This window comes from Ambystoma mexicanum, chromosome 3p, assembly GCF_040938575.1.
Source record: "Ambystoma mexicanum isolate Mex_15411 chromosome 3p, UKY_AmexF1_1, whole genome shotgun sequence".
Taxonomy (NCBI): domain Eukaryota; kingdom Metazoa; phylum Chordata; class Amphibia; order Caudata; family Ambystomatidae; genus Ambystoma; species Ambystoma mexicanum.
Window position 1 is genome coordinate 509,668,623 of NC_090925.1, and position 12,231 is coordinate 509,680,853.

The 12,231-nt window shown below is 44.3% G+C and overlaps 1 protein-coding gene across 1 annotated transcript in view; it reads left to right on the forward strand.

Moving 5' to 3' along the window:
• The window catches only part of PEDS1 (plasmanylethanolamine desaturase 1), a 378,660-nt gene that overhangs the window by 328,183 nt on the left and 38,246 nt on the right, over positions 1-12,231 (forward strand). The window contains exon 5 of the mRNA XM_069651175.1: positions 4,216-4,428. Coding sequence (XP_069507276.1) covers positions 4,216-4,428 — 213 coding nt within the window. The remainder of the gene's footprint in view (positions 1-4,215; positions 4,429-12,231) is intronic.

Sequence of the window (12,231 nt, forward strand, 5' to 3'; positions counted from 1 at the left end):
ATTGACTCGAGGATTGTTAATCAGTGGGGGGGGGGTGTGGGGGGGCTTCCCCTGTTTTTCTTCTGCCCCACTCCTCAACAGATTTCTCAATACCACCCACATTGTTATCAAACCAGGAGCCACTTTGTATCGTGGCTTGGATTTCTTTACTTGCAGGACCCACATCCGACATAGCCTGGGTTGATATTGTTGTCTTGGCTCTAAACGCTGACAGATACACTACAGAATTGTCAGATGTCTCCCTTCCCCGACGCCCCCAGAGCACAACCGCCTCATCTGGGCGTAGAGCATGCAAGGGACAAGAGTCTTCGTTTTGGTGTACCTTGCCCCTTCCCCTTGCACAGAGGGCTTCTTACTGCATACTTGCCAACCCTACAGATTTAGGCAGTAGGCTACTGCTTTTGAAGCAGCCCTACCACCTACAGATTTCAGTGACAGATCCTACTGCTTTTTACAGTGGCAGGTAATTTCGGTGTTTATATGGCAGGCTCCAGGACAGACCATGCAACACATTAATGAGTCTGTCTATGCAGTGGACTGGTAGGTGACTACTTTGATTGCACTCAGACCAATCCACTGACCTGACAGCTGCGTGACTCTGTACTGCACTCTTGCCGGTACAACCCTTAGGTGAACCAGCAGTGAAAGTAAGTGGCAGAGTGTAACACCATCACACAGCATCTGCCGACAATTTGGTGTTAGCATTCAGAATTATACATTTTTAACATTTCAACATCTTTCCATGTTGTGCTGTTTGTATGTTTGTATTTTCCTGTGATGCCATTGTTATGGGAATTATTATTTTTCAAACTTGAAAAATCCTACATCTTTTTCGTCACAGAATGTTGGCAAGTATGTTACTGGGATTCCGGTTTTGAGTGTTTGTATTATTTCTTAAACACTACTCGTCTCGCTCACTGTATACAAGCCTACTTTCCTAATGCAGAGAGCCTGTTTCCTTGGCACATAAAAGCTGGAAGGCGCCTCTAGGTCTCTAGTCCTCGCCGACTCGGCAAAGCGGTACTTTGCACAGTTCTTGCCCGTGTGTGCGCGCTGTGCACGTGCGTTCGCAATTTATGGGAAAATACTGCTGTAGAGCGGGAGCCAATCCCTGGAGGTCAAAGGCGGGGCTAGCAATCCCAAACAGTCACTGGGCAAAGAGAAGTATGGCGTCAATAGGCGTCAACAAGGTGCTTCCTAGACACACATCCACTCCCAAAAGTCACAAGCATCACGCCTGCAAAGTCACCTTTTCCACCAAAACAGGCGGACAGCAGCAAAGTCCACAAGGCTTCTCGCCGTCACTTGAAGTAGAGCAGCAGGATCCGTGGCAAAGCGGTACTTTACCCGGTACTTGCCTGTATGCGCGCGCTGTGCGTGTGCGTTCGCAATTTATGAGAAAGTGCTGCCGTAGAGCGGGGGCCAATCCTTGGAGGTCAAAGGCGGGGCTAGCAATCCCAAACCGTCACTTTTCCACCAACACAGGCGGACAGCAGCAAAGTCCACAAGGCCTCTCGTCACTTGAAGAGCAGCAGGATGCGCGGCAAAGCGGATTACATGGTACTTGCCCCAAGCTACCAGATGACCTTTGTGAGGGCAGATTTCAAATAGCAGAGCAGGAGCACATAGGCAAGCATCGCACAGCATACTCTCACGCTCCATAAACTAGTCAGTCAAACCTGAGCAGATGTGGCGCTTTCGTGGTAGAAGTCAGACAGTGCAAGGGTTCCTTTCCACCCGTATGAAGATATAAATATTAGGTCTTTCTGTCATTTGTTTGACATGTAGTCCATAACCAGTTTACATTAGACGCAACACGTTTTGTAAACAAAAACTCAAGATATTCCGGTTTATATAATTTTAAAGAGATTAAGTGAGCAAAAGTGAGGCTCAGGTCTGGGCCAGTTTTTGTTTTTTTGGGAAAACAAGCCGCAGCCAGGTTTGTTCTGGAAGGTGTTATCTTATTGACCCATAGTATGGATTTCTGGTATTTATTTCTTGCCAACATAAACTTTTTTTTTTAGTTTATGTAGCATGTTGACAATTTTACAGTGATCACTGGCTCGGCTCCTTTATATTTTGGAACTGTGACCGCTTAGAATTGGAGGTGTCTGATTTACCCACCTATAGTCTGCGCCAGTGCATCTAAGCTCTACTCGTTCATGTGCTTTGTAGTAGGCATGCTATACTACTTTGTAAGAATTTGTTGCATTTGGTACTGGATTCCTCCTGAGCCTACATGCAGCAAGAATGCTGTTAACCAACGTAACAGTACCCCATGGCATCAGCAGGATGAAGGGGTGAGTCGATCCTGCCAGGATTTGTGTGCTGGAACGACAGCTTTGAGCAAGCGCTTTGCTTGCAGAGCAATCTAGCTAGACACATTTCTGCTTGCACCAGCTTAACTCAGTGTGCTCCCGTTGATGTCCCCCATAATGCTATGTCCCCTGTAATGCCATTGTGAAGCTCTTCTCTTTTAATGCATATATCCTCATGGACTTTGCAACAGGAAGGTGCTGTGTAAGCTGGTCATGACTTCCCCCATCCGCTGAACTTGTACGGTTTGGTTGCGTTAAATCTGTGCAACTTAACTGCACCTCAACAGGTTTTTTTTTCAGTGAATTTCAAGGGTTTTGTTATACCATGGCCTTGTCCACTGTACATGTTCCCCCCGACGTATACATGGCCGATGTCTTTGTATATATTAAATTACCGCCCCACTAGCCACGGCTTTCAAGAGTGGCCACGGCTTTTCGCCGTGTGCACTGGACAGGTTCCCCCCAATGTTTCTTTCGCGGTGGCCACTATACGTGTCTTTTGTGCCCTGGACAGTAGGCACGGATGATAACACTACCTTTCTTACTCACTAGTCATCGCCCATGACCATTGGCCCTGGCCTTCCGCTGTGTCCCCTTTAAATGTTACCCCAATAGCTTTCTTCCAGTCCCACTAGCTGTGGCCAGACCACTAGGCTTCTTTTAGGCACCCTAGCCATGGCCTTTGGTCATGGCCAGTGGCCACAGCCTTTGGCCGTGTCCTCTTTCTGTATTGCACCTCTTCATATGTCGCCCCAAGAGATTTTGTTTGTGCCCAGTGGGCACGGCCTTCTCCCTGTCCCCTTTCCATATTGCACCATTCCGTTCCTTAAATTATATTTTTTTTGCATTCTCATTTTTTTACTTTCACTGTTTTCCCATAACCGCGGTTATATTTGCAATGTACTGCAAATACCCCGGTTATTCGTAAACGCCTGCAAATAACCATTTATTTTCGTGTGATGAATTTTCATTCTCAATACCATTTTTCTACTATAACCCCAATTATCCCCAATATATAACCTAGGTTATGTGATTGAAGCTCTGAACTTGGTTCCCAGACCCCTCCACCTAATTTCTCATTGGTGGCCTCCTCCCTCCACCCCCTCTAGCCTGATGCCATTTAATCCTTTTTCCTCCTACAAATGCCATTTTTCCACTTTGTTTATGGCTAACCCCGGTATATACCAGTTATAATCCTGGTTATCTCTTGTATCGAACACAAATGGTGGCCTTTTCATTTTTGAAAAGCCTTGCTGATGCATTTGGGACACATATATGGCTATAATTTTGGGAGATGGGGTGCCACCTTCTCCTTCCAAATTGTAACTACTGGACGGCATAACCCCGGATTCCTCCCGGAAATTGAGTCAATGCTTTGTGCCCAAGTTGTTTTGTACCTGGTCCAATTCCATCCAGCTGTTTGCTGTGCGCTGCGCAGAAATTTTGACTTTATCTCTATGGGGAAAAGAATGGAGGAGGTCGAAAACAGCACTTTCTTTTGCTTGCTTAATTTTTTATGGGTGGGAGGGGCGTGACGCATCTTTCTTTTGTTTGCAAAATATCTGCCAAATCCATCCTGCAAGTCAAAAGGTATTAGCAATTCAATTTAAGGGTGTCCTATGGAACTTGATACTGCACTATGTAATGGGGCTCTTTTTCTGTGCCGGTTTTTCCATTAAGTGTATCAATATTTACTTGGGGCCTGATAGAGCAGGAGGGTTTAAGGGGTTTGCCCTGAGGTGAAGGTCTACTAGTCTGACTGTGAAAGTAAGTTAACTAGTAGAAATAATTTGGAGTGCATTACATTATTTTAGAATAGTTACATGCATGCATCTGCCAGTTTTCATGGAAAACTGTCTAATATATTATGTCTTTTTCTTTTTTTTCTTTTTCATAGAAGCAATACATAAAACATTTCCGTGGGATTGCTACGTCTTTGCTCTTGCAGTTTTTGTGACCTTAACGAACCAGATTCACAAGTGGTCTCACACCTATTTCGGTCTTCCATGTTGGGTTGTCTTCCTCCAGGACTGCCACATCATACTACCACGGAAACATCACCGCATCCACCATGTGTCGCCGCATGAAACTTATTTTTGTATTACAACAGGTAAATTGGTCATTTCGTCCCATATCCCATCACAAGGAACTCAGATGAAATTGGACGCAATTGAAAGTCAATGTCAGTTCCTAGCCATTTTTTCTATTTCAGAAAAGCATTGTTTGTAATTTGAGCTTCTGTACTTGTATTGCTTGATTTCTCAGTCCCCTTCTGCCTGTAGCAATAAGTCTGTATTAGAACTTTCTCCATCGACAATGGCCCTATATGCCAAGACAGGCTGATGCTGGTTGCCTGTATCCTGTTGGTTTTTGATTCCTCTGACGATACCTAAATAAAATGTATGCCCAGCTTGCCCAATGTGTAGGTCCGCTGTGTACTTAGACGAAAATGTGCAGTTTGAAAATCTACATGCTAAACAAAGATTTGCATTTGGGGTGGTCCTGCATTCTGCACCATGTGTCTGTGCTTTCCTCTGTCAGTTCTAAATCGCTAACGTTTCCAGTTTGGTATAGAAAATCCATCCCAGTCTAATATACACTTTTCTACCCTAGCCGACACATTACGACTGGCCATAGTGACCAATTTGGTAAATGGCTCACTGAAAAATTGCTCTACTTGAACTTGTTTTCCTACTCAGTTATGCCAACCAGGATGTCATTTTTACCTCTAAATCAGGTTCTTCATCCTGGGCATCTTCATGGACTTCTTAAAACCTGAATGTCCACCCATGTGCAGATTCCCGGTAACACTTTGAGGGAAAGCCTTGGAATGGAGCATTAAACATAAAATATAAATTGAACAAAAGTGTGATGGCTTCATTTGTAGGCACCTTTCCACAGAGAAACAAAAGAACACCAGGGACAGATCGACATCCTGAACAAAATATGTAAACAGAACCATTGCACCTTGGTCAGAAGGCTGTCTCCCATCATGCACTGTGCTGACAGCTGAAGTCTCTTTTTATGCTGAAATACCAAAAGCACCCGATTGACGAGGGGAGTCATGAGTGTTTTTTAATGAGTGGAGACATTGGCGATGATTTAAAGCGAATTATTCTTCCTCTGATTTTTATTGATTTTCATAAACCATGAATAGGCTACCATTACTTCACTAGAGGGACTATGGAATCCATGTAAAGGTCGATGTAGTAGTCTTATACTATGCATAATGCTTGCTGGGCTTGGAAACCCAAGGTTCGCCTCAGTGGCCAATGAGGCCGTAACATGTCTGGGGTTACTTGTGGTCTCTTGCAGAAGAGATGTGACTGAGTAGTTCGTGCTCCACTTATCCTTTTAGGGTGGGAACAAGCCTGATTTCCATATGGTCTTTTTACCAGGCAGAAGAACGAAAGCCAGGGGACGAGGGGAGATTGCCTTGAGCAATTGAGGTTAGGGTGAATTCGAACCTCCAGCCCATCACCTTTTGTGTTGTGTAAAGTAAGCGGGAAAAGATGGTCACAATGCAGTCTTTGAGCAGCTTTGGACCGCTTTCATAACTAGTGGTAACTGGTCCAAAGGTTGACAGCAAAAATGCAACCATAAGTGGGGCTTCTAAAATTCGAAAGGTTGATAGGTCAACAGACTTGTAATTAAAGGGAAATGTGGTTGGTCCTTAGACAGGCGAAAGTTAAAAACTTTTTTTAAAGGAGGAATCGAGTGGCCACTCACAATAAAGGACCTAAAAAAAAAAAAGCATCGAAAATAGGGTTCACTTTTGGAAGGCAACATTTTGACTCCATGCAAAAAGTAAGTGGTCTACCAAGAAGGTGGGGGATGGAGGTACTTTTTTATCAGTCTCATCATGACTTGGAGAGAAAGGTTAGCTGGACATTTGGTTGGGAGTGCAAGGTGGCTTAAGGGTGGGACTTTGGGACCTTTGAGAAAGTTGGGGTCCATTAGTGGTGCCTAGGAATGTGAGGTTGTCACGACCCTCGACCAAAACCCCCTCTGGCACACCCATTGGCCAGGTGGAGTCAGGACTCGGGCCTCTAGAGCCTGGCATCCTCTTCAAAAGCCCTCATGGGGCCAGTCCTGGCATCTATGGTGCCAGGCTCGTACACCATGAAAAACAATGTGCTTGGGAACTACTTTATTGTATTGTCAGCCAACATGGAGGCATCCACATAGCTTGGTTCCTAAGAACCAAGCTATGCGGTCTAGTGTGTGTGGTAGCTAGGGACTACTTTACCTGGACTATTTTGTTGGGGCTATTTAAACCACACCCGAGCAAGACAACGCGCTTCGCGTTACTTTGCAGCTTGCAATGTGATGCTCACCGTGTCCAGCTATTCCCTCGAACCTCAGAGAAGCAGAACCTGCAAGGAGACAAAAGGAACATCATTAGCATCATCTTACCTGCAGTCTTCATATTTAAACACTTGCAGCTACTGAGAACAGCTTCCTCAAATCCCGGACAGAACGACCTGAAAGAGGAAGATACAGGCAACATTAAAGAAAGCAGCAGAGACATTTACAAATTACGAACTGCTCAAAAAGCTTATCTGGCTGGTCGCCTCTCGGCTGGCACCACTCCGGACATTCCACTCATGCTGAAGAATACTGCGACCTACTAGGAAGGAAAACGCAGGTTAGCAAAGGCAAGACTTTGCAGCGCTGCGCATTGTGCTTACTTACCGCATCATAGCACTCTTAATGCGCCATCATTTACCAGCGGGTCTCAACCAAGCCAGTTTGCCGCGCTGAAGCTCCGCATACCTAAGGGAGAAAAGAGACATTTTAAACAAAGGAAGGCATGCAGGAAAGCAACAAAACTAAAGAACAGCAATAAGACCTACCTGAACAATATCAAACAGGCCGGTGAAGTAACTGGACCGCACTCACCCATGAAAGACAACTTGCCCCTGCAAAGAAGGCAGGACGGAGAGCACGCCTAATTCTACCACAAGGTGAGGAGCGGGCGCCAGAGGGGCTGAAATCATATGGGATGGAGGCAGGATACTTACCCCAGTCGGTCAGTCTTGAACACAGTCCTCCTAGAATTTCAGGCATCAGGGCAAAGCTGAGAAGCATACCACCGAGTAACCCGGCTGGGTGGCGTCCCTGTGGATACCAGGTGAGCGTAACAGAGGTCTTGTGATGGGGTCTCCTGTTGTGATGAAATTTACTAGGTTACTCTATTCTGGTATTTACAGAGTTGAGCGTAATTCATTGTAACTATATAAAAATCGAATTGGTGCAGAATGTACTTGTAACGTAATAGTTTGTCCTCCTTTTTTGTGTTTACACAACCTACTTTTCCTATGTGGGACATTCCACACAACTCCGTAGTTTAAAGATCTGCCTTAGTATAAAGCTTCTGTTCTGTCATCAAAACCCCTCGGTGAAGTGACATTTGGAAATAAAAGCAGAAGTGAGTGTGAAAGGCAACTTATTTTATTAGATGTACCCACGTGCAGCTTTTTGCCATATTTGTTTTTCTTTAAGATTCTACATGCTACACCTTGAGCCTCTTATATATAATTTATTATTTTTTTTTTTTTACAACTTTCTACTTTTTGAAAAGTATAAAGGGGGGAAAAAGCAAATGGCTAAAAGCGCAAATATGGACACATCAACTTATTTGTGTATCTTTGGGTTGAAAATCTTTAATGACCTGTTAAGGTCCGCCCGGTGTACAACATTTTAAAAGTAACTCGTGCGGCTGACATGCAGAGTTCTACCTTGTCTTTCTGGCCTATGATTGCCTTGTGTGGTTAACTATATTAAAATAAAAACACGGAAGAGGCCACAATTAAAGTGGACAGCATGTAACGGACCGTATGCACAGAATGATGGTTTAAGCTTTTCTAACTCCAAAGTGCTTAGTAGAGATGGCTGCTTGATGCAGTTGGTGAGAAAACTGATCCTGGTTTATGGATAATTCTGTAAACTCTGAATGCACCACCATTACTAGGGTATTTATTGAGCACTGACCTAGCTTTGGGAAGCAATGTAGCGGTTTACAATCATTGGGGGAAAGGTTTGCGATAGGCTAAGCTGGTGGTACCTGTACGGGCTTACAGTAGATGCATCAGACTGAGCGCAAGGTGCATTATAGGCACTAGAAGAACCAGGCTATGAGTCTCCTCAGCTGAGCAAGGAGGCTGCCTATCTCTATCTGGATTTTCTGTAATGAGGAAATACTGATTCACGTGTTTGCAGGCCGCTCACGCTAAAAAGTCCTATTAAGATGGATGAAATAGTTCTTGTCGTGTGTTGTAGGACCACCGGTTTTCAGTAGTCTTATGAAAAAGTGCGGAGCTCGGGTGTGTTCCATTGTCCGTACAATTTGTTATTCCAACGTAAATTGCATAAGTTACTTGCACAAACATTGGCTTTTCACAGTAACTGAAAATGGTCGTAGTAGGGACTGCATTTCGTGGGTTAACGAGCTTCCAAAAATGTTAAATTGCAGAACGTCTGTACGGTCTTTAACTGCTTATCAATGGCAGGATGAAAGCTTCAAAGCATGAAAAGTTCAACATGCAACCGCGAATGAAACTTTTTACAAATAGCCTACTGAATCTGTTGTCCTACCCCAATGTTTAGTAGTCCATGGAGCCAGGTTTTGGCAGACGGGTTTTCACAGTCCAGAATGTGTTTTACATTGAAAATAAGTTAAATGGGCCTTTGCATGAGATTAGTTGGAAAAGTGCCTCTGGCCTGAGAGATGGCGCTCACCTTAAAGGTTGGACAAAGGTATGGAGGAGTCTTCTAACAAGGGGTTGGTGTCAGTGGGGGTTTGAAATGTTTATACGTGGACCAAGAAAAGGAAGGTGGCTTGGAAAATAGAGCTGTTGGTGTTCCTGAATCTGAGAGTTGGTGCCTGGTCATTTTGAAGGGCTTGGACTGCAGAAGTACAAGAGATTGATTAGGAGTGATTCAGCAGTCGGATTCCTTATCCCAACATGGCAGTTGTCTTTCAAATGCTGGTAAAGGCCATCTTTCTGACAGTTATCAGTATCCATAAATCGGACAGTAGCTATTAGGTTATTTTGTGAGCATTGAATTTAAAAAGTTCCTAAGGACATTTTAAATTGACATCTCTGGCTGGACTCGCATTCACTTGGGGTGTGGGTCTGGAATAATGAGATGGTTTAGTCGTCTCAAGAAGTGTGCACGCAGTGTGTTCGTGTGACTGGGTACAGGTGGAGCAGAGCGTTCAACTGGCTGAAGTCTGCCTTCCCTGGCGTTTAATTTTGGAGGAGGAGCTCTGAACACAAGCTCAAGCACATAAACCTGTGGACAGCATGGAGCGTGCACAGTGTGCGAGCAGTGTGTTTGTTGGTTAGTCGGTCTGCTGGGCTGTGGACATGTACCTTAATCAACTGTACAATCCGGCACTAGTCGGGAGACCCAGTCAAGTCGAGCCAACTTAGTTTCGACAGGTCGGCAGGGAACGATTTTCAAATTGGATTGGGCAGCAACGGAGTATACAATAAACCTTTTTTTTTTTTTTCCGGAAATGCCCATAGACGACTTAATTGAAATTTAAGCTGCAGCTCTCCCAAAAAGATTACCTCTCCCTAAAGATCTCATAGTCCTATAGCGCAGAATTTTGTGAAAGTAAGATGGCAAGTTAAGCAAAAGGCGTGAGGTCATAAGGGAATCAATATTTAGCAGATCTGACAGAGCGCAGTAGAGCAAATGGAAAATCAGATTTAGGATGCTAAAACAGCAGAACTTACATAATCGATTCTTTCAAAACAGGCTGAGGCCAATGAAAATGACTAAATACTATCCACCTTTTGGAGCCATGGCGAACGATTCAAAGGCACTGGAATCGCACAGAAATAATCAATGCTACATGCGCTTCTGAGGCAACAGACTAGCCATCCCCAATTCATAGAACAGGAACATTAAATGCGCAAATCCATGCTCGAGAGGGTCAGGAAAGAGGTGGAGGGCCTCTTTGGACATCAAAACACCTACTAGAACGGGGTCTAGAATATACTTGAACAATTAAAATAAAAAAAGAGTTTCCCAAAAAGACACCTGAGCTTGGGAGCCCTAGACCAGGCAATTACGATCACTGAGATATCTGCCTGATGTTTGGATATTAAATCGGAAGGAGATTCCAATTTTGGGGGGGGGGGATTATCCCGAATGAGAAGATGCTGCCACTAAGAATAAGAGGGTCAATACAGACCAGCGTCGGGAGATCTAGGACTGGAACATCACTCTGTTTTTGAGACCAGTCCAAGACAAGAAATCCAGAATAGGAGAGAATACAAAAGACTGTGTGGATCCGAAAGACCATCAAACAAGTGATGTCACTCTCTGAGCACTGAATTTTGTATTAAATTCTCTAGTGACGGTTTTCGATCTACTTAAGTGAGGTCCAGACCCACGCAGGAATCCTGCTGGGGCTCACTAGAGAAGTGGGAAATTGTGACTCATCAATAGTGGGTTTAGCAATGCAATTAATAGAACACCACCACCAGTATTGAACAATGGAATGGCAGTCACTAAACCGGGTCTGGACATAACTGCAATGTTAGGAGCTTTGCAGGACATAAAGAATGAAGGAAAGGAGCTTTGGGAAATGGTGATGGAAGTAGGGAACCGGATTAACAGAACAAGTGAACCAGTAAATAAAGTGGAGAGCTTACCTCTGGAAGATATGTTATATTTGACGACACTCCCCTCTCTTAATAGACTTGGGAAGAATTTCGACAAATGGCCCAAGTAGCCGAGGGAGAAGTACAACCGGCAGTGAAACAATCTAACCATGAGTCCGAATCAGTCGAAGTAGCTAAGGTAATTGATTGAAGGCATACATCAGAATCACCAAAGGAGAAGGAAAACAAAAAGAAACAAGCTAAAGTCCTCATCATTGCTGGTGGGAAAAAGGAAGTTGAAAAATAAAGAAATTAAATGACACGGGTACCGCAAGCTTTATTAAGGCCCTCACAGTGCCAATCTCAGATAATCAAAATATCACTGGAGGATTGCAGAGACTATCCACTCAGGAAGACTCAAAAAATCAGGAGAATGCTCCTTTAGGCCCAGAGGAGCAAACTCGACCCATCCAAAAGGGAAAGCGAACAATGAGAAACAAGGTCGAGAAATCCTCGGGCGTAGAGGGGATTAGAGCAAGCATAGGTGTTCAAACGGAGGTGACAACTGATGGGGAAGGAATGGACTCCACAGGCTGCCTCCAGAGTGTGAATGACTGGTCTAAAAAGATTTTTTTGATACGGTCACCTACTAATGTTGGACCTATGCAGGAAAACATAGTGCAAAAGTCAGTAAACTCTGGGGGGCCAAACTATCCCAATAGTAGAGGAAGTAGTTCACCTGGGCTTCACTTTATACGCATCACCAGTGCTTGTCCCACACCACTGCAGATTTCAGTGAGAAGATCTCTGTTAACATCTCAAATGAAGAAACTCCTGATGAAATACTGTACCTGTTCCATAATACCAGTGATCAAATTTTACATATCAAAAGTGATACCAGTAATTCTACATGGCCTAGAAGCCAAACCAATGGCCTGGGATATAAATTGGCATAGACTAGAGGGGCAATTATGGAAGAAGGTTCTTGGTCTCCCTCAGAACTTGCCAATATGTAGCTTGAGATACTAGTTGGGGTTAAGATCACTCAGATCTCACGCTGAATGTAAGCTGGTATCCCTCTATCGCCTGATAACACCACAAGCCAACTCACTCTATGAAGACCTAAATTATCTGATGCAGTCTCCATCGACTCTACTATTCTCCAGCATGGGGTCTGGCATGGATTCACATGCTCATGAATATTCCCCGTCGTCAGGCTGGGAATCCTCGGTAAAGAAAAATCGGTCTCAGTTTCGTTTCTGATCTGTCTTTCGTAGTAGTAACCAATCACT